General features: G+C 37.3%; 1 protein-coding gene across 1 annotated transcript; it reads right to left on the bottom strand.

Annotated features, from left to right (window-relative positions):
• Nucleotides 1-16,061: 16,061 nt before the first annotated feature.
• On the bottom strand, nucleotides 16,062-22,118 carry LOC109166002 (endoglucanase 8-like). The gene is made up of 7 exons (XM_019314887.1): nucleotides 21,873-22,118; nucleotides 21,132-21,539; nucleotides 20,010-20,105; nucleotides 19,264-19,425; nucleotides 17,862-17,973; nucleotides 17,228-17,373; nucleotides 16,062-16,478 (listed from the first exon to the last, which is right to left on the bottom strand). The coding sequence occupies exons 1-3, from the start codon at nucleotides 22,110-22,112 to the stop codon at nucleotides 20,010-20,012; spliced, it is 744 nt and encodes a 247-aa protein (XP_019170432.1). The 5' UTR covers nucleotides 22,113-22,118; the 3' UTR covers nucleotides 16,062-16,478; nucleotides 17,228-17,373; nucleotides 17,862-17,973; nucleotides 19,264-19,425.
• Between the last annotated feature and the right edge of the window lie 903 nt (nucleotides 22,119-23,021).

The following is a 23,021-nucleotide window of genomic DNA, read 5'->3' as shown; positions in this document are numbered from 1 at the left end:
CACAAGCGCATACTAAATGCAACAAAGGATATGTTCAGTACACGAAGCATCCAAGAAGCGACAATAGAGGAGTCATCTTGACTTCTCGACACTAGATGATGAAGCGAAGGCCATGGCGACGTGTAGTGTGTGGTAGAGGTACGGAGTAACGGCGTGACGCATGACAGTGTTGATGATGGAAGGTAGCGGCAGCGTACGGGGGGGGGGGGGGGGGGGGGGGGACTTATGATGAGGATATTTGGAAAGTGTGGGAACTAGGATTTGATTTTGGAAATAGGAGGATGATGTGTTGTTGAATTATACTTCCTTCAGGCATCCAGATGCCTAAAGAAAGTGGGGGACTTGTGATGGGGATATGGGACCTTCGGGGGTCCATTTTATTGGAAAAGTATTGGGCCAAGTGGGGGTGGTGAAAGAAGGAGGTTGGCCCAAGTCTTGTTGGGCTGGGAGGATAAGCATGCTTGGTGGGCCGGGGTGAAGAGCATGGACCGGAAGGGGGGGCTGGTGAACGGGAGGTGGTTTGGTGTGTCGTTGGGGAAGCGTCGCCGGCGGCGCTCTCGCCGGTGACGGACGAAATCGGCTCGGGCGGTGCGCCCTTGCCCGGCGCGGCTAGCGCGCCCGGTGCCGCGACTAGCGCACCATTCGCGGCTGGGCGCGGGCGTAGCGCCCCCGTGCGATGCCACGAGGGCGGTGGCCGGCCAGCGCCCATGGCCGGAGAGGCCGCGGACGGGGTCGCTGGCCCCGGCCGGTGATAGCACACCTAGCGCGCCCGGTGCACGGGAGTCGTGGGGATAGCAGTGACGTGACGTGCATGGCTACAAATAGGCGGAGTGAGGGAGTAACAACGTGGGACACGCGAACGCCAAAGGGGGAGGAGGCTTGCTATAAATAGGGGCCCTGGATCTTTGGCTAAGGGCAACTCAGACATGACAGACACCCTGGTCTAGTGGTCTCTGGTCTATACTCTCAACCTAGCCACTTGGTTAGATTCCTATTAGTAACATAGTTAGCCATAGCCCACCCCGTGGGCCTTATTCTTTGTATTTGGGCCGTCATTCTAGGCCTATACCTCGGGCTTTGTACCAATTATTTTGGGCGTAGCGCCCCAGGTAATGATGTTACTCTTTCCTACCCCTGTTATGTATTTCTATACCCGGTCCCAATAAAACCATCACCTATCAATATATATGAGTTTCGTCAATTCATCAATGATGATCATGAAAGGTGCACTTTGTTCTGAACTTGCTATTTGCCACTTTGATTGCAAATTAGTCAAAGTTAACGCTTTATTCTGCTTGAGCTATGCATTCTTTGAACTTGCCTCGAGTGTCAATGATAATCATGACACTTTGTTATGAACTTGCCTCCACTTTGAGTTGTGTCAATGATAATCATGAAAGGTGCACTTTGTTATGAACTTGCACTTTTTTAATGAGGCGTGATCATAGTGTTATAATGGAGAGTGTTATAAATATAGTTAAGTGTGGACATTATGAGTTGATTATGTAACTGATGTAACGGTCGCCTTTATATAAACCATTATTACCTTCCAATACAAATATATATTATATACTAGTATAGTCCCCGTGCGATGCACGGGATGGATATTGTTCAACATATTGTCTAATTGTGAGAATAATTGAATACATTATTAAATTAAAATGTTGAAATTACAAAATAGAAACAATAATGAAAATACGTTAACATACAATATATAAAAAAACATAAGTGTCACACAATTACAAATTATTGAAGATTTCGTGGTATACCACGTTGGTTGTTGATGTAGCATTTGTTCTTGAGTCGTTGGCAATCAATATTTTAAGACCACTTGGGTTGTTAACTCGAGATGCTGCCACATAGAGTTGACCATGCACAAAAACTGGTTTTTTAAGTAACAATCCTACATGTGACAATGTTTGACCTTGACTTTTGTTAATAGTCATTGCATATGATAACATCAACGGGAATTGTCTTCGTTGAAACTTGAATGACAACCTGGTATCAGACGGTGATATTGACATTCTGGGTATCAAGACTTTTGTTCCTTTGTTAGCACCATCCATTAATTCAGCTTCAATTACGCGGTCTGCTAACTTGGTGATTGTAACACCCCTGATTTTCAAGACATTTAAAACTTAATAATAAAGGTAACATCTCATTAAATCCCAAAGCGTAACATAAGTGTACGGGGTGCTATGCCACACCTGGGCTAGAGAACCCAGGTGCACAGGCTGTCTAACTACTATCCTCTGAAATATAAATGCATAACATGGCACGCAGGCCGAAAGGGAAACTATACTACTTCTACGCTCCAGTTCTAGCGCGCTCCAGTGCTCTAATCCTCTGTGCCTGAAAGCCAAATATATCTGTTCAGCGAGGGATGCTGGTAACCCACTCCAACGCGTTGAAATACAATACATATAGCAATATATATATAGATATACAAAAACCATTTTGAGCATGAAGATATATTCTACGAACTCTAGCTTTTAAAACCGGGAATGACTCGACAGATAAGGTCAGACACAAGCAATAATTATAACGAGCATATGCAGTTCACAATAGATAAGGCAGATAGGGCAAAGCATAAACAACAATCACAACCCATCATAACAATCCCCAATATGAAACCCATAGTCGCATCTCAAAGCACTCATAGTCACAATTCGTCCATATCACCACACATAACACACATTGTTGGCGCCACAGGACCACTCGCACGCCCATACATGCGGGTCAGCGCATATAGCTCTGACACGGCCCCACAGCACCATGCCCCGTATCGCAACACGGGGAGGTCGATCGCAACCGACCGATGAACCGCAGCTCATCATAATGTTTGATCGCAACCAAACAGTGGACCGCAGCCCAAGAGAGTGTGTCATCTGACTGTAGCCAGGAATTCCCATCTGACTACAGCCAGCCTCTGAACCGCAGCTCAGGAAAATGTCATCTGATTGCAGCCAGGAATTCTCATCTGACTACAACCAGCTTCTGGACCGCAGCCCAGGATACCGTCATCCGACTGCAGCCAGGAATTCCCATCTGACTGTAGCCGGCTTCTGAACCGCAGCTCAGGATAACCAATCCGATCGCAACCGAATTGGGGCAACACGCACACATAACACATAGCAAGCACATGCAACCCACATTACACATTGGGAAGGGGGATAGAGCGTATAACAACCTTATGCGTGATTCATCACGTACTAAGAATAGTCCTAAGGGGTTCATACTTCTTCCACCTAGGTCCACGGGATACCAATTCAACTAGCATGCAATATAATAGACTCATAAACCTACGAACGGTACCCGAAATATCAAACTAGACATAGGCACGACAAACGGGGTCCGTTGGGACACCACAGGGATCGGGGAAACATCAAACGGGGAAGACGGGGTCCCGATGGGGGGATATTCCAGCGGGTAGCCGGTGGGTGGGGGTCCACCCGCCGGCAGCCCGCCGGCCAACACTGTTCCGGGCAGTGGGTGCCCGGCGGGCAGCTGCCCGCCCGCCGGCTGCCCGCTGCCGGAACTGCCCGGAATTGCCACGGGTAGGTGGCGGGTCCCCTACCCCCACCTACCCCCCACTGACTCTTTTCATCACTTTTCGCCCCGGGAACCGTTGTGGAACCCGAAACCATGCTTGGACACTTTACAACGCAATTAACGACAACACGTAGACAATTAACGGATCAAATACGGGAAACGAACGGCACTTAACCTATCATGCTTTTCTAAACATAATCAACACCCAAACATGCGATTTCCCCACCCAATAATCCAAAAATAATATCACACGATACAACCTAGGGTTCTAATCACTTTTATATCAACAAGAATACAATTCGTCTTCTAATTGCAAGATTCGGTAGGAACAACACATAATCATCAAGGATACCAATTAATCATCAAGAACATCATAATCGTCACGAACAACACATAATCATCAAAATCCCAATTAATCATCAAGAACATCATAATTATCAAGAAACTCCCAATATCAAGATTATCAAGATTCCTCATGGAACCATTATATCGACATCAATAATAATCATCATCAATCGCCATTTACAACAATATGGGGGAAACCCTAAGGGGAAATCATAGCTATGAAAATAGGTTTTGTTGAGACATGGGTTACCTCTTAGCCTTAATTAATTCCTTGCCTATGAAGGATCTTTCTTTAAGCTTTCTTGCTTTCTTGATTTCTTCTACGGGAATTCTTGGAGCTCTCCTGGGGTGATGGGGCGTCTAGGCGTGTGGGAGGGGGTTCTAGGTGCTCCCTAAGTTCCCTATTTATAGATCCAAGGGTTTATTTAGAGTTTATTCCTATTGGGTTTAGGGGTTGGGTTTATATAATTGGGGCCCATGGGCTATGGTGGCCTTTTTCCCTAATTAACCATTATAATTTATTCCTCCTCCTGGGTTATTAATTAATTAATTAATTAATCAGTTGGTTTTAGGATCCGTAACACGGGGTGTTACAGTGATTACTTACCCGTGCACTGCACGGTAAATAAATTGTAAAGTATTTAATTTATGTTTGTTATTATAATTTGTGTGAAATAATGACTTTTTAATTTAATATTTCCATATCACAGCATACCGAATATTTAGGGGAATTATATGCCTTAGAATTGCTTGACGTCACGGCCACGCGCCCCGTGCGATGCACGGACTAAACATTCATAATAGTTATTGTTATAATTATTGGTAACATTATGAAAGTATATTATGTATATTGTAACATTCATTTGCAAACAACATTATTTTTGGAATTACTATCCTGGCCATTTTAATCACAAATTACAATCTCCAAGCCATTTGGATTTGTTACTCTGGATGTCGCATCATACAATTGACAATGCACAAATACCGGCTTCTTCAACAACAGGCCTATATGGGTCAAACTTTTGTTGATTGTCATTGCGTATGACAGCATAACTGGGAATTGTTTGCGCTGAAATTTGAACGACATTCTCAAGTCTGAAGACGTCATTGACATTCTAGCTATCAACACCATTTTACCTACATGAGTACATGTCATAATCTTTGCTTTAACCACATGCTCAGCTAACCTGCTCACAACCAACCTAGTACCATTGCAAAGACCCATTGTGTGTGTCTAAACATTCATTCTCTACAAATACCAATAATATTAAAAATATAAAAATTTGACATTAGTATCAAAAATTACACATTACATGAAATTGTATAATTAACATATAAATTTATGTATAATTGCTTGTCTAAATTTATATCACACGAAATTATATAAGATCATAATATTTATATATTTTTAAATATATACATATATACATATATGTTGTGCTTTGAGGGTAGACAATGTCGCCAGAAGCAGGAAAGGAACGAAGAAACTTGAGGTGTGCGAATAGGAAGCAGCACTGCGTCGTGTTCTCCAGAACACTCCCTTAAAAGCTATTTCCGGCGACTCTCCGGTAGCTTCCGACCGGTAACACAGTAAATATATATATGCTCAGACAACAAACGTTGAAGGTTTAGGAATGCAATGTGTTTGGCATCTGTAATCTATATGTTTACAGCTTGTATTGCATGGGTTATTTATACTATTAGAAGCCCAACAACCTTAGCAATGTTGTCCACAAATATACTGCTATCCACAAAACTAGGTAAGAGGAGAGAAACGTGGATCACATTCTGAACAAGTTTAGGCGGTGGGCATGCGGACAAGGTGCAGTAATGATCCGTGAGATTAGGGGAAAGTATAACAACTTTAAATGAATTAAGTTTGTGAACTTGGTGAGAAACACATATCCTTTTCCTTTTAATGATTTATTTTCCCAACAATCCCCCACTCATTTAAAGGAAAAGAAACATGAAACGGACAACGTCTGAGCAACACACAAAGTTGATCTTAATGTTAGTGATTTAAAATCTTGAACTGACACATAGTGACATTGAGTAATTTTCCTCCCGAGAGTAAAACAAGTCTTGAACTCGTCAGTTGGATAAATTTTGAACTCAGATGCACACACAAACTTTTCCTGTCATACACATAGGTCAAATCTTTGACCTTTGAATCTCACTCTGTCAAGTCTACCTCAACATAGACCGCCCTTTTAGAGCTAATTTAATGTCACATTACTTATGTGAGTCTTTCCATGACCTCAATTGACCAAAGAATTGGTACTCGTCATGAATTCCTCACCTCACTGATTTCAAGCCCATCTCCCTTGACGTCTCAAGGATGGCCTTCCGGTTTAGCCCTTTTGTAAGAGGATCTGCAATATTCCTCTCAGATTTCACATATTCCATCGTGATTACTCCGGTCGTAATCAATTATCGTACAGACTCATGTCTGACTCTTATGTGCTTTCATTTTCTAGCACTATTCTCCGCAACACAAATAACCATTTGTGAATCACAATGCAACGGCACAAAAGGTGTTGGACACCCCCACAATGGTATATCTGCCAATAAGTTTCTCAGCCACTCTGCTTCTTTGCTTGCTTGATCAAGAGCTATGAATTCTGCTTCCATAATTGATCTAGCTATACACGACTATTTAGTCGATTTCCATGAGACTACTGCTCTGCACATAGTGAACACGTATCCACTAGTGGAGCTAGCATCATCACCCTCGTTGACCCAGTTCGCATCACAGAACCCTTCCATCACCGTCGGGAATCGTACATAGTCAATGCCCCAGTCCAAAGTGCCTCTAAGATACCGAAGTACTCGGTTCAGTGCATTCCAATGCTCACTACCTAGGTTGTGAGAATAGCGACTGACTCTATTCACTGCAAAAGCAATATCATGCCTCTAGTATAATTCATTAAGAACATTAAACGACTAATTATTTAGGCATATCTCCTTGAGATATACCTACCTCCATGTTCTTAAATAGTTTGATACTTGGATCATAAGGAGTTTTAATTAGGGGTCACATCAAAACTATTGAACTTCTTTAATAGTTTTTATATATAATAGCTTTGAGCCAGATAATAACCCTTGATATTTTTGTAACTTTTACCCCAAGAATCACGCCGGCTTCTCCCAAATCCCTCATATCAAACTTGGTACATAAAGTCCTTTTGGTTTCATTGATTGTGTCAATGTTTGAACTAATTAAATATCAACATATCATCTACATAGAGGCAAATAATCACAATTGTAGACTCAATTTCTTTCGAATATAAGCAAGCCTCTGACCGGTTAGTAGTGTAACCTAGGTCTAACAAAGTATTATGAAACTTTTCATACCATTGGTTAGGACTTAGGAGCTTGCTTCAAGTCATACAAAGACTTTTTGAGTCTACATACCTTTTCTTCTTGGTCAAGATCAACACATCTAGGAGGTTGTTCTCTGTGGATTTCTTCTTCCAAATCACGGTTGAGGGATGTTATTTTCACATCTATTTGGTGGACTATCAACCTGTGTAAAGAAGTTAAAGCAAACAAAACACAGACGGTTGCAATTTTTGATACAAGTGGATATGTATAAAGATAGTCTTCACCAAATCTCTAAGTGTAGCCATTACCTACAAGTAGTCTAACCTTGAAACTTTTAATGGATCCATTGACTTTGATTTGACTTTGATTTTCTTTTGAAGATTCATCATTGTCGCTTTCAGTTGTGACATGAGATTAGATAATCAATCACTATGTTAATTCGAGGATTTGGAAGAGGTATAAGGATCTAATTAATCCCACAATGCACCACTTACAAAAGTACTTGATCTCTTCGCGAATTAGTCTTTGGTGCCCAACATCGGATCCTTTGTAGACTGAGTTTTGTAAATTTCCTTTGTGAAACTTTATAGTAGATGTGCACTTAATTAATTAATACATACTCAATATTTGAATATATTTGAACAGACTTGGTTACTTTAAACCACCATAATTACCTTTTTAAACAAGAATAATAGGTCTTCCAGCATGGCTTAACCAAGATTTTAAATAACATATTTATTTATTCAAACTCAATTTATCAGAGAATAATAAATTGCAATAAGGTGAACCAACATATATAACTTTAATTAACCTTCAAAGTTATTCCATCTTCACAATTTTTCCTTCACTGGAAGAAATTCAAAACTCATGTAAAGCATTGGTATAATGCAAATCAATACAACTTTCAAATTTATTCTCAAAATAATACATAGTCCCCATTAAATGGTAATTTAATTCAACACTATTATTGCAGTACCTAAGCAATATCTATTGTAAGGCCTTGATCGTTTAATAACATATGAAAGTCAACCTCATTTCAGGTGAGGATCAAGTGGCACTCCAACTAGCCTGTATGATCAACACCCTACTTCTTAAAAACTCTCAGGCAAATAGTGAAACCGAAGTTTACTTAAAACTATCTTCTTAGCTAGAGTATTCAAGAATAATGATGACTCTTCTATGCTACCAACAAATTGCATTTAAAGCCTTTGATATATTCTTATTATCTTTATATATACTAATAATTCAACACATGACTCAAATATTTAAAATCATGTGACTACAAATTATATGCATATATCATATTCAATTTTTTAAGGAACAAAATGCACCCACTAATAAATTAATCATGTGTATGATAAATTTGTGTTCCTCAATTATATATCTATCACATAGACAATTTTCAACCACAATTTCTTGGATTTTCAACAAAATAATGAAACTGAATTTTAACAATAGATCGAGAGACCCAAACTCTAATTTTTGCTAAAACCAAGAGAACTAGTCATTAGGGGAGCTCCAATGTAATCTACCCATGCAATATATACATGCACATATATACACTTTTTAATCTCAAATTAATTGTAAAGAACACCATATATGAATTTTAAAGTTCTAAGCCAAAGAAATACATTCTTAATTAATTATGTATGTGAATGTGCACAAATAGAAGATGAAATTTAGTAGATGCGTGCATGGGTGCACTGCTTATACTCATTAAAGGAATAACCACATACATTAATGTAAATAAAGCATTATGATACTTAGCTGGAAGTATTAGACCCATTCTTGCCATCTCGCAGATGTTGCACTTGTGCATCGGCGAAGACGAGTCAGAGAGCGGAACTCGCTGGTGCTTAGAAGCGAGCTTATTGGCTGCGTGAACCTTCTCGTCGCAAAACCAGCAACAACGCTACCTCGTAAGCTCAGTAGAGTACATTTGCCTCAAGGAAACACTTGGATGATTAGTGTAACAAATTACAAAAATTCATGCACATCTCACACTTGTTTTATTGGTGTCGTGCATTTGAAAGAAACTGCCAGATGAATACAGGTGAAAAGAAAGAGAGAAAAGAGAATTGTGTTTCTGTTATTCATTGAAAGAGAGAGCTAGATAGGTTTATATACAATGATGATGGGAAGTAACTAACATCTATAACAGATATCTAACTAACTCTACTGCTAACTGCTATGAACAACTGCTAGCTCAAATGCTGACTTGAGATGATTGGTTTGCTGATAGCATATATCTACTAAGAGCCCCCCTCAAGCTGAATTGTATAGGTTGTACAATCCCAGCTTGGAAACATACTTGAAGAAGGAACTTGGACAGTGAGCTTTAGCCAGGACATCTGCCAATTGATTGTCTGAAGCAACATGAAAGAGTTTGATAGTTCCTTTGTGTAATTTTTCTCTAACAAGATGACAATCGATTTCTATGTGCTTTGTTCTCTCATGATAGACAGGATTTTCAGCAATGGCTATAGCAGACTTGCTGTCACAGTAGATAGAAGCTTGAATATCAGGATGTATACCAAACTCACCAAGCAAGTATATCATCCATTGAACTTCACAGGTGGTTCCAGCCAAGGCTCTATATTCTGCTTCTGAAGAAGATCTGGATATGGTAGGCTGCTTCTTGGATTTCCAAGATACTAAGGCTTCACCAAGAAATACACAAAAGCCAGTGACTGATTTCCTTGAATCTACACAGGCACCCCAATCAGAATCAGAGAATGCCTTCAGTTGAAGATCAGATGAGGCTGGAAAGAATAAGCCTTGTCCTGGAGCATTTTTGAGATATCTCAGCACCCTATGAGCTGCTTGTAGATGAAGATGTGCAGGTTTATCAAGGAACTGAGATAGTTGTTGTGTGGGAAAACTTATGTCAGGCCTTGTAATGTTTAGATACAATAGTTTCCCAACAAGTCTTCTATATTGAGTATTATCATCCAGAGCATCACCTTCATTTCTGCTTAATTTGTTAGAGGGAACTGTAGGGCTATGCACAGGTTTTGATTCTATGAAACCAGCTTCATCTAATAACTCCAATGTATATTTCCTTTGAGACACTGCAATACCCTTCCTTTGCCTAGCAATTTCAAGACCAAGGAAATACTTTAGAGGCCCCAAATCCTTTATTTGAAACTGACTGTTGAGATGTGTTTTGATCTGAGCAATTGAGTCCATATCAGGGCTGGCCACTACTATATCATCAACATAAACTAATAGTGCCACAAAGGATGATCCTTCTCCTCTGGTAAACAATGAATTATCAGGAGTAGACTGTTTAAAACCCATCAGTAACAAGGCATGACATAGCTTGATATTCCACTGTCTACTAGCTTGTTTCAACTCATACAAGGACTTGATTAATTTGCAAACCTGACCATCCTTCCCTTTTTCATATCCAGGAGGAATTTCCATGTAAACATCTTCCTCTAGATCTCCATGGAGAAAAGCATTATTCACATCCATTTGGTGAAGATGCCATTCCTTTGCTGCTGCAATTGCCAACAGGGTCCTAATGGTAGTCATCTTTGCCATTGGACTGAAAGTGTCCAAGTAATCAATACCAAGTACTTGAGTGTAACCCTTTGCCACAAACCTTGCTTTGTATCTTTCAACAGTACCATCTGCTTTATGTTTGATCTTGAATACCCACCTGCATCCAATAGGCTTTTTGGATGGTGGTAGGTCTACTATCTCCCAGGTGTTGTTACTTTTTAGGGCAGCAATCTCATTTTCCATTGCCTTCCTCCAACATTCATACTTCACAGCTTCCTTATAGCTCTTTGGCTCAGTGTGACAGTCAACATTCATAATAAAGGAATGAAAAGATGGTGAGAGTTTGGTGTAGTTTACCACCTTAGAGATGTCATGAGGAGAAGACCTGAGAATGGAACTGCGGCACACATAATCTTCTAAGTAAGTTGGAACATGCCTTTGTCTGGTAGATCTTCTAACAGCTGGTTGTAGGGAGTGTTCAGGTGAAGGAATGGCTGATTGGACAGGTTCTTCTTGTGATTGTTCAACTACTTCATTATTGAAAGGGTTGTGTGTTGGTTCATGATGATTGACAGTGTGAGGATGATGTTGAGTATCATCATAGATTCCTGCTGAGGCATCACTTGGGAGGATGACCTGAGAGAGCTCCTTTTCTGGATTAATACTATGCTGAAAAGGGAATGAGTCCTCATAGAACACTACATATCTGGACAGAAATAACATCTTAGTTTGTAGGTCATATAGCTTGTAGCCCTTTGTACCATTAGCATAACCCAAGAATATATATTTCTTGGCCCTAGCATCAAACTTTGATTTTGAACCTACTGTAGTAGCATAAGCCAGGCAACCAAACACTTTCAAATGTTGATATTGTGGGACCTTATTAAGTAGAATCTAATAAGGTATCTTATTGTCAATAGCAGCAGATGGTAGTCTATTTATAATATAGGCTGCATGAAGAACACACTCACCCCAAAAAACTTCTGGTAGGTTTGCTTGGAATCTTAGAGCTCTAGCAATGGATAGAAGATGTATATGCTTTCTTTCAACTCTGTTGTTCTGTTGGGGAGTATGAGTGCAGGATGTTTGGTGTAATATCCCATTTTGGCTAAAAAATTCAGACATATCAAATTCAAGGCCATTATCTGTCCTTATGCTCTTAACATTAGTTCCAAACTGGACTTCAATCATTTTACAGAAACTCACAATCAGGCTTCTAACTTCAGACTTCTTCTTCATTAGATGTATCCAAACTGCTCTACTGTGGTCATCAACTATGGTGAGAAAATAGTGATGGCCATAGATGGTAGCAGTTCTATAGGGTCCCCAAATATCCATATGTAATAAGTCAAAGCAAGCATCTGAGATAGAGTTACTAGAATGAAATGGAAGTCTTTTTTGCTTTGAAAGATGACAACAATCACAAATCAAGTTCTTATTCATCTGAATTTCTGAGTTCAACTCATGCAACATTTGAATCTTAGAATATGAGGCATGCCCTAATCTAGCATGCCACAAACTACACTTATTCAACTTTGAAACAACACTATTTACAGTTTTGGAACTAACTGGAGAAATCAGATGATATAGTCCATTCTTGATCTCAGTCATTCCAATCATCTTGCCATGGATAACACCCTGTATTATACACTGATTAGTGTGCAGATTCATGATACAGTTGGAGTCTTTAATAAGGGCTCCCACAGATATAAGATTGTATTGAAATCCAGGGACATAAAGAGCATTAAGCAGGATGAGTTCATCAGACAGATACACTGATCCAATGTAGGTGATTCCTACTTGTTGTCCATTAGGTAAACTAACATAAATGTTCTGGACCTTTCTTTGCTTTGTCAACAGGTCTAGACTACACACCACATGGTGAGTAGCTCCACTATCTAATATCCACTCATTTTTCCTGAAATTTGTTAAACTGGGTGAGGAATCTGTACCTTCAGTCTGTGCCCTTGGCAAGAGGTTGGCAGAAATAATGTTGGCATGTACTTCATGAGTAGAATGGTCAAGAGGTGTGTTCAAGGATCCCTTATCATGTGATTTTTGTGCATGAATGAACTCCAGAAATTTCTTGAAGTCTCTTTGAGTGAAAGACATTCCTTCATCAGAGTCTGATTGCTGAACTCCCAGGGGTCCTTGAGTATGATTGATAGAGCCTTGATTTCTTGATTTTGGTTTCCAACCGGGTGGATACCCATGTTTCTTATAGCACTTGTCCTCTGTGTGTCCTGTGAAGCCACAAAAAGTGCATACAGGTTTCTTATTACCTCCTGTAAACTTCTTGAAGTTTTGCTGTTGGTTATTGCCTGCTCTGGACATTGGAATGTTGCTAGCAGTGCCCATCTCTCCTTCCTGATATAACTGATTTGCAATTCCATTTGCTCCAATATGGAATTGCCTTTCTTGCTGAGCAATCATAGAGTATGCATCACATACATCTGGCAAAGGGCGCATAAGCATGATTTGATTCCTTGCCCCTGTGAACCTGTCATGCAAACCAATAAGAAATATGGACAGCTTGTCCTTTTCAGTTTGCTCATTCAATTCATCGATCTTTTTGTCACACGCACACTTCATGGTGCATTCACAACTCACAGAAGGTCTGAGGATTTGAAGTTCATCCCATAGTAGCTTCTGTTGAGTGAAGTATTCATTGAGAGAACTGTCCCCCTGCTTTGCTTGGTAGATCTCGCACTTGATTTCCGCAATACGGAATAGGTCTTGTTAGCTGAACCTGCGTTTTAGGTCTCTCCATATTCCATACGCAGTATCGATCCAAAGAACGCTACGTCCGATTGTTGGAGAAAGAGATCGAACGATCCAGGAGACTACCATGTCATTGCAACGCTCCCATACATTGAATTTTCGATCATCTCTTGGCGGTTTGGTGATGGAACCATCAACAAACTTCAGTTTGTTTTTACAAGATAATGCCATCGTCATGGCTCGTGCCCAGGGGTGGTAATTAGGACTATCTAAGGGCGTAGAAACCAGCACCAGAGCTGGATTCTCATTTGGATGCAAAAAATAAGGGTTCGACTGAGATTGGGGATCGAACGTTACCTCTGCGGCTAATCCAGGTTCAATAATTGGAGTTGTTGGAGTAGGAGGCACCTGAGATGAACTTCCAGTCACCGGAACCCCTGTCGCATTATCCACCGGAGTTGTTCTTGCTCCGATCGAGGGCCATGCAGTTGCCATCCTTGAAAATATGCTTCGGTTTTCTTCTTCTCAAGGATCTGATACCATGTCGTGCAGTTGAAAGAAACTGCCAGATGAATACATGTGAAAAGAAAGAGAGAAAGGAGAATTGTGTTTCTGTTATTCATTGAAAGAGAGAGCTAGATAGGTTTATATACAATGATGATGGGAAGTAACTAACATCTATAACAGATATCTAACTAACTCTACTGCTAACTGCTATGAACAACTGCTAGCTCAAATGCTGACTTGAGATGATTGGTTTGCTGATAGCATATATCTACTAAGAATTGGCTTCTTTCTGATAACATCGTTAATTGAAGAATTTGAAGTTCATCTTTTATTGTAGATAGATAAAGCACTCCTCATCCCAATAATAAGAGTGCTCCAGTCTAGCAGCCGTATAAATTTATATATCTTAACATTTATTAATATTTATTTATAAATATATAAAACAAAATAAATGCAGGTTCTGTCCAAGTTATAGTCGGAAATCGTTTCCGGCTTGGTACTATCGAATTTTGACCGGCGATTCATGTTTTTTTACCGATTATTCATGTTTTTTTTAAGGTAAGTTAAAATTTTGTTGATTAGTTCATCCATATTAATATATCTAATATGTTCTAATTTGTTGTTGTATTTCAGGTGCATGTTCGTCGATATATAATTTTAAGGCGATTCACACCGGAAATCATAATCTACCGTCAGATTCAAAGTTGTAGACTCGTTTTACCGACTGTTCATGTTGAAGATCTAAGCTAAGTTATTTCTAGGACTAATAGTTTGTGTAGTAGTTCATATTTATGCATATATCTAATCTGTAAATTTTCGTTTTACCGGTTGTTCATGTTGAAGATCTTAGCTAAGTTATTTCTTGGACTAATAGTTTGTGTAGTAGTTCATATTTATGCATATATCTAATCTGTAAATTTTCGTTTTACCGGCTGTTCATGTTGAAGATCTAAGCTAAGCAAATTATAATTCATATATAATCTGTAAATTTTCGTTTTAATGGCACTTTTTTAATGAGGCATGATCGTGGTGTTATATTGGAGAGTGTTATAAATATAGTAAAGTGTGGACATTATGAGTTGATTATGTAACTGATGTAACGGTCGCCTTAAACCATTATTACCTTCCGATACAAATGTATATTATATATATATATATATATATATATATATATATATATATATATATATATATATATATATATATATATATATATATATATATATATATATATTGTTGTAATATGTAAAGATAGATGAATGAATAAGAGATTCTTCCTTTCCTCCCTTATTTCTCTATTATGAAGCTATGGATGTGTAGTAGTAGTTATGAAGTTATGGATGTGTAGTTATGCAATTCTGGATTTATAGTTATGAAGTTATGGATGTGTAGTTATGCAATTCTGAATGTATAGTTATGAAGTTATGGATGTGTAATTCTGGATTTATAATTATGAAGTTATGGATGTGTAGTTATACAATTCTGGATGTATAGTTATGAAGTTATAGATATGTAGTTATGCAATTCTGGATTTATAGGTATGAAATTATGGATGTGTAGTTATGCAATTCTGGATGTATAGTTATGAAGTTATAGATGTGTAGTTATGTAATTCTGAATTTTTTTTTTTTTAAGTCGGACGTTAAAACGACGTCGTTTTTGCAAACGTGTGCACCATGCATGGTGCACATGATTGCACAACATAATGCTTAGACTGTGGATCATGATCGTTAAATCAGACTATAGTAGAATTAAAATGATAATTTAGTGTTACTATAATTAAACTAGTGTGTGTGGAAAATAAAACTAAAAAACAAAGCACATTATTGTCAAATGAAACTGTAATATAATTAAAATACTATTTTAGTATTATTATAATGAAACTAGTGTGCGTGAAATATTATTATAATTAAACTAGTATGTGTGGAAAATGAAGCAAAAAAATAGAGTTCAAGCAATAATGTATTTCATCAAATAAAATTATACTTTAGTATTGCAATAATGAAACTAATGTAGAGAAAAATAAAAGTAAATAACATAAAAATATTATCAAATAAAACTGAAATATAATTAAAATAATACAAATTTCATGGTCCACGCTAACATAAACCATGATCCACAGTAAAATTTTCTTATAGAGAGAGGGTGGCCTTTGCACACCGCTACATTGGGTCTTTGCACTCCACAAGTGAAAGAAATCAAGGGTGAGACGAAAAGTAAGCTAGTAGGCCCACCAATGGTGCATTTGTGTATGTAGTGGGCTCCGACTCGTCATAGAAAGTTCTTGAGTCTGGGAAATGGTCAGTCATATTGGGCCCACCGACCACTGCTCCTATAAGAAGATTGGGATTTGGGTTTGGACTTAAGTAATAACGAGACCCCGCTTTGCACCCAATTCGGGCCGGGTGGGCATCCACGGATGGTAATGAGCTAGCCCGGTGATGAATCCTTTGTGGGTAACGTTCACCGTATCCTACCATGTATGACATGTCAAGTGGATTGTCTCCGAGAATGTAGTCCACCTATAAATAAACAACAATATAAGATTACAGTTGTTATACAGTGAACATGATCCACACAGCGCTATGTGGAGTTGTAGGTTATAGTTGTCAAATGAAACTGTAATATAATTAAAAAGTAATTTATATCATGCAAAAGGGCGCGCATTGCATTGTGCGCCCTAATGCAAAACGACGTCGTTTCAGATTTTTTTTTTTGTTGAAATTTTGCTACCCTGTGTTGACAGTTAATTTTCTTTAAAGAAAAATCTCATGTTCAAAAATGTACATAATTTTATACTAGAATACACATAATTGTATATATAAATGTACATAATTGTATAAACAAATACACATAATTGTATAAACAAATAAACACATACTTATGTCAACTCCCTACATAACTTATCAAAATGACGTCGTTTTGGGAGGTGCGGAGCGCACAGTGCTATGTGCGCCGTGGTGCAGGGTATAACGATTTGAATTAAAATGATACTTTAATGTGCTATAATGAAATTAGTGTGTAGAAATTGAACTAGAAAAATAGAGTTCATTAAATAATATATATTGTCAACTAAAGTCATAGTATAACTAAAATGATATTTTAGTGTTGCTATAATGAAACTAGTGTGTAGAAAATTAGTTTTTTTTTTTTTAATTATCTTTTTTGACCCTGCATCTTTCCTACATGACATCAGAAAATTTGGAAAAAAAAAAAAAAAAAAAAACTATGCATTGGAGTTGCTCTAACTATAATTTGATATAAGTGTTACCTGATGTTTGGCCAGGCTAACCGATGTGGCGCCACATCGCACGGCACGATTGGCGTGGCTTAGATAATTGGAGTATGTCAGTAGCAAGAAAGATAAGGATGTTACATGTTGCATGTTACAGCTTCCTGGCTTGAAGATCAATCCACCTTTTCTCAACAACAAAATGAGTTAATTTCATTCTTGTTTCTAGATTTATAAGTCACAGTCATTTTAAGTTTTTTTTTTTTTTTTTGTTTTTAATTTTTATCAAAATATTCGAATTATACATTTTTTTTAAAAAAAAATAATAAACATAAAAAATATAACAGTTCAACCTATTTTGTATAAAAAAGATTGAAATGTCTTTGTATTTAACGACATTTCAACGATTTTGTTGATGGATGATTAAAATTACAATATTAGGACCAAATGAAGATATTCTAATAAAAAAAGACTAAAAGTAAATTGTTACCTATAAATCTAAAAGTATGAGATTAATTTAAAAAATGAAATACATTTTTACGAGTTAATAAGTATTATATTTTTACTTAAAAAAAAAATTAATACATTTAAGTCAAAATAGAATCGATCATATTATATTTTTACTAAAAAATATTACTCATATCACAGAAAGTCAAGTTTAAAAATTAATTACCTGGAGAGTACTGAACTTGAGGATTAGAGATTCCGGGCAAGATAGAACAGATGAAGTCGTCAGCCATGATATTAAAGGATTTCAGATCATTTGCTTTCCCCATCACCACTTCCTGTCTCATACAAAACCATTTTAAAAAAGAATGACAGAATTAAAAAGGTTGTAATGTAACTTATATGCCGCAATATCACCTATTCACCTTATTATACCTCACCTCCATTAACATAAATTATATTATATTGTAAAATTTAAATAACTATTTTTTTTTTTTACACTTTCAACCCATATATATTAATACAATCTATATTTATTCCATTGTCACACGCAAATAATCGAATTGACTTTCAAACAAATATAAATGTACGCGTGATGGAGATATTGGAAGCAATCCATGAATAGAGATCCGGTGTCCGGACAATAGTTATTGCATGGACTGTGGACAACGGTCTAAAAACAATGTCGTTTCGCATAAAATAAAATAAAAAAAAAATCATGCAACTAACCCACTGAAATATATATTTTTATAACTCATAATGTACAGTATTCTAATGTGTATTTTAACTCATTAAGTACATTATCTTATCCCAGAAGTTTTATTATTCTAACACATAATGTACATTATTCTAACACATAAACTACATTATTCTAACTCATAAAATTCAACTACGTTGTTTTGGATCGTGGTCAACACAATAATTTACCGGGTCCTGGAGCCCAGAGCTCGTGGCCCAAGAAGAAGGCCTGGCAGCTCAAGATCATCCGGATGAGACTACTGAGCCGAGTAGCTGGACCAGAAGCAGGGACCAAAGGCCCGAGTCCCTCGTTGGGACCCGGCCTCTGCGACCAACCCCAAGTGATCGTTATTCTTCAGAGCCCAACAACCTATCTCTGGGGTTATAGCGGCCGGATTTTGCCCAACCCTACGGCCCACCGTGCGGTCTTTTGACTCACCATGAAATGACAAATTATTGTATTGACCATATTGTGTGGACCATGAATATAGGGTACATTTTTAATATACTAGAGGTACATTATTTGTGTACTGAAGGTACATTATTTGATAGTATATATAAAATAATGTACTTTTAGTACTAAAATAATGTACCCTCAAATAATGTACTTTTAATATACAAATAATGTACCTTTAGTATATTTAAAATGTATTTTTTATTTATGGTCCACACAATGGTCCATGCAATAATGATTGCCATGGAATTAGGTAAGTTAGTTGGAATCTCCTTATATAAATTGATACGGAGTATTGTTTAATTATTACAACATCATGTTCAATTCTTATAAACTCCTTGTAGTATTCTTACATTAATCAACTCAAGAAGATTAAAACTTTTCAGATTATGGGTAGTAAATATAGATATATATAAAATTTAGGAATGAGACTAACCTTGGATAAGAGAATATTAATTCCGGCGTGTTTATTATCCCATCCAAATTCATTGACGGTTTCTGCGGCTCTCAAGATCACCTCATTCATCACTATGTATTCCCTGTATTCCCGCCTTCTTGACGCCTTGTGTAGCCATGCAGCCCCCCACAGCAATTCGTCCTAATTTTCATTTTTTTTTTTTTTAAACTTCACAGCTCAAAACTAAACACGTACACACATACACGCACTTGGGAGTACATTTTGTATTTTCCCATATTAATGTGGATGATGTTGTAAGCTAATATATAACAAAAATCTGGCAAATTATTTTGTGCAAGGTGAATCCGAATCCAAATTATACAATTTACATACTGAATCTTCACAATTTTGTTAAAAAAGGTAAATTGTGAACATTTAGTATATAAATTGTGTATTTTAAATTTAGATTCACCTTGCAAAGTGGACCCTGATCCATAATATAACAATTGCAAAAATCACATTCTAATATTCCATTGAGAAGTACTTGTATTTGATACGATTTTTAATTAAAAAATAAATCAAATATTATATTCTAGCCCAATTAATACTTTTAAGAGGATACGCATTTTAAAAATTTAAAAGAAATCATAATAAATATTACGGAGTACATAATAGTGTAATTGAAGATATATTACTATAAGTAGGCTTAAAAGAAAAAGAGATTGTATTATTAAAAAGATGTAACTAGCAATTCAACATATTATCAGATGATTTTGTGATTTTACCTAATACCCATTGACATCACAGTAGAAAGGACAAACTGCACTAGATAAGTCACCATTACTGTATGCACCACGATACTTGTCAGCAAACGCAAAAACCTACAAACAAAGCATATATCATTTTCGCTCAATGGTTAAATATCTATTTTGTTATGTGATTTTTTTCCAACTAAAAAAAGGAATTGATATTATGCAAATTTCTTCTCCTTCATTTTATTTATTATTATTATTATTATTATTATTATTATTATTATTATTTTTGTGTAGATACAAAATTAAAAAGCGTAAAAATTTTTCAAAACATTTAATACTCCCCATCATATATAGTAATAATTCAAATAAGGGTAAAGCTAATAAAGTAATAGACAACTAATAGGGTCGAGATGACACCATTAAATGAGCAATTATCAATTGTCTTAATCTACAAACAATGTGATTAAAATACTATTGCTCCTGTTAATGGCATATTCTACTTAGCCAGCAAATAAAGTCATTCGCTTTTGACAAAAAACGTCACAATTTTATAAAGTTAAAGAATAACTTTGAATAGTGAAAAATCAAAATAAGTAATTGCAACTAATTGGGGACAAAAAATATTTCTTTTGTTTGTTTTTGAGGTAACATTTTTTATTTTAAAGCTACAAATGCATGCCAGGACTCATTTACCAGGCGTTTAGTTGAAAGAAGAAAATTAAGGAAATAAAAATTGTAATTTCATGAAAAAAGAATAACGTAGTAATTTATTGAAAAGAATAAATAATAATAATAATAATAATAATAATAAAGGTAAAATAATATATTTTACTGTGAAATTCTAATTTTGCATAATATAAAATTACAATTCTTGAGGGGACTTTAAAGAATTGCAATTTTATAATTAGAGAAAATTGGAATTTCATATAATAGAATAAAATTTTCATAGATATAAAATTACAATTTAATCATGCCAAACACCTCATTAAGTGGTTGGCATTCAATTCATTAGCGGTGAAGAAATTCGTTACATAAGCATGCACTTAATGTGAAAGCCAGTTTCCATAAAATGGGCCCCAGAAAAGATGGTTCTTTCCGATGACAAAAACCGCAGCGATTAATGAACAGCGCGATAGATAAGTACAAACTTACTTTAACGGCACGGTCCAGTAGAAGCCTAGAGTAAGCAGGGTCACGTGACCGGAACACGATTGACGCGGCGGCCAGAGCAGCCGCCGTCTCTCCGGCGACGTCGGAGCCCGGATTGTACCGGTCAACCTTGTACACCGTCCTCGGAGTGTCCATGTCCTCTGGCCTCTCCCAGCACTTGTGGTCGGAAAATGCGTCACCCACTTGGACATATATAACGCCGTCCCTAGCGGTGGCCTTCAGCAGGTAGTCCGTCGCCCACCTCACTGCCGCCACCGCGTTGGGCAGCTCGCCGCCCATGCTCCGCCCGAAGTCTATAATGCTCCACGACAACAATGTGGTGGTGAAAGCCATTGGAAACCCGAATTTTATGTTGTCTCCGGCATCATAGTACCCTCCCGTCAAGTCCACCTAATTAATGTAATCATTGTAAGTATTAATGGCACAATTTTTGTTCTTGCTAGGATTGAAATTCATGACCGGACTCTGATACCATTATCACTAGGCCACACAATCTGGTGGTCACCGATTGATAGATTTGACCATTCACGGGCCTCCGCCCAACAATTACATTAAGAACTGTATGTCATATTGTTGAGCGGATCAATTATAGACAATTTAGACTAATTTAAATCTTTTGTGGGCTAAAGTCACAATACGGGGTTTACTAGCACACACTCACGATTAGTGATTACAGATTTCCCTGGTGACCCCAAAAAAAAGAGTAAAAAACTAAGTACTTACTCCGGCGGAGGATCCGTCGTGCATTGCGGAGTCTTTGCGCCAGCGGAGGCGTTGATCCGGTGGGAGTCTTCCAGAGCGTTGGCCTTCGAAGAAGAGGATGCTCTTGCGGAGTGCGTCGCGGTAGTTGTGGCCTCCGGCGGAGAACTGGGGGAAAGAATTGAGGGAGAGGATGAACACGAGGAAGGTAGCGACGGAAAATGGACGGAAACTAGCCGGAAAGTTGCAGGGCTTTCGCGCCATTTTCGGTTGCTGAGGTTACAAGAAAGAGATGAGGGAACGGCCGTTTTATAGAGGGAAGACATTTTTGCTGGGCATTGGATACTTGGGAGAGAGCCAACAGGCTTGCGCCGCGTGGCAAGATGCAATTGGCTAACCATTGAAAAGTTATTTGACTCTTTCGGACTCCTCTGACCGGTTCGGTTAGACCGGCTAAATTTGTGCCATTACGCATCAATATACTGCATAATTGACTCGCAGGCCAGGAGTATTTATTTTTGAGAGAGTAATATAGGCTCTCCCTCTCACTTTATGTATCTGATTCAATTAATAATATTTAATTAAAATTATTTTTAATTCAATTTTTAATAATATTAAATTTAATATTAATATACAAAATTTATATATTTAGAAACTATATTAAAAGTACTATTAAATATAAAAATTAGAACTATGTGGTTTAATGGTACCGGGATGGACTTCCATTTGGAAGGTTGTGAGTTCAAACCACGTCTAATGCTACATTGTAATAAACTTTTAGAAATATCATCTGAGCACGAGGTATTTGGCGGATGAGTAATTTTTTTAGTGGTTGTTTACTTTAAAAATAAAACAATAAAATAAGACTGAAATAAAATTTAGGCTCACATTCTAGAAATGTAGATATCATGTGTTAAACAGCAATTATATACCACCGTTTGATCTTAGGACCGTTACTGTTTGGAACGTGATGGGAGTCTGGGACTGTGAGTCTGTGAGTGATATTTACTAGTGGTAGCGGTTTGGATTTAAGAAATCACCTCTAGAGATATCAATTGGGTCAATTTTATATGATTGTCATGTTTATCGATTTATTTTAGAGTTAATTTCACCAGATGTCCCTTGTATTTGGTGTCAATTTCAAATTTAATTTCAGATTATTATTTTTGTCGT

Source organism: Ipomoea nil, unplaced genomic scaffold (assembly GCF_001879475.1).
Source record: "Ipomoea nil cultivar Tokyo-kokei standard unplaced genomic scaffold, Asagao_1.1 scaffold3084, whole genome shotgun sequence".
Lineage (NCBI taxonomy): Eukaryota > Viridiplantae > Streptophyta > Magnoliopsida > Solanales > Convolvulaceae > Ipomoea > Ipomoea nil.
This window is presented reverse-complemented; position numbering and strand designations above follow the sequence as displayed.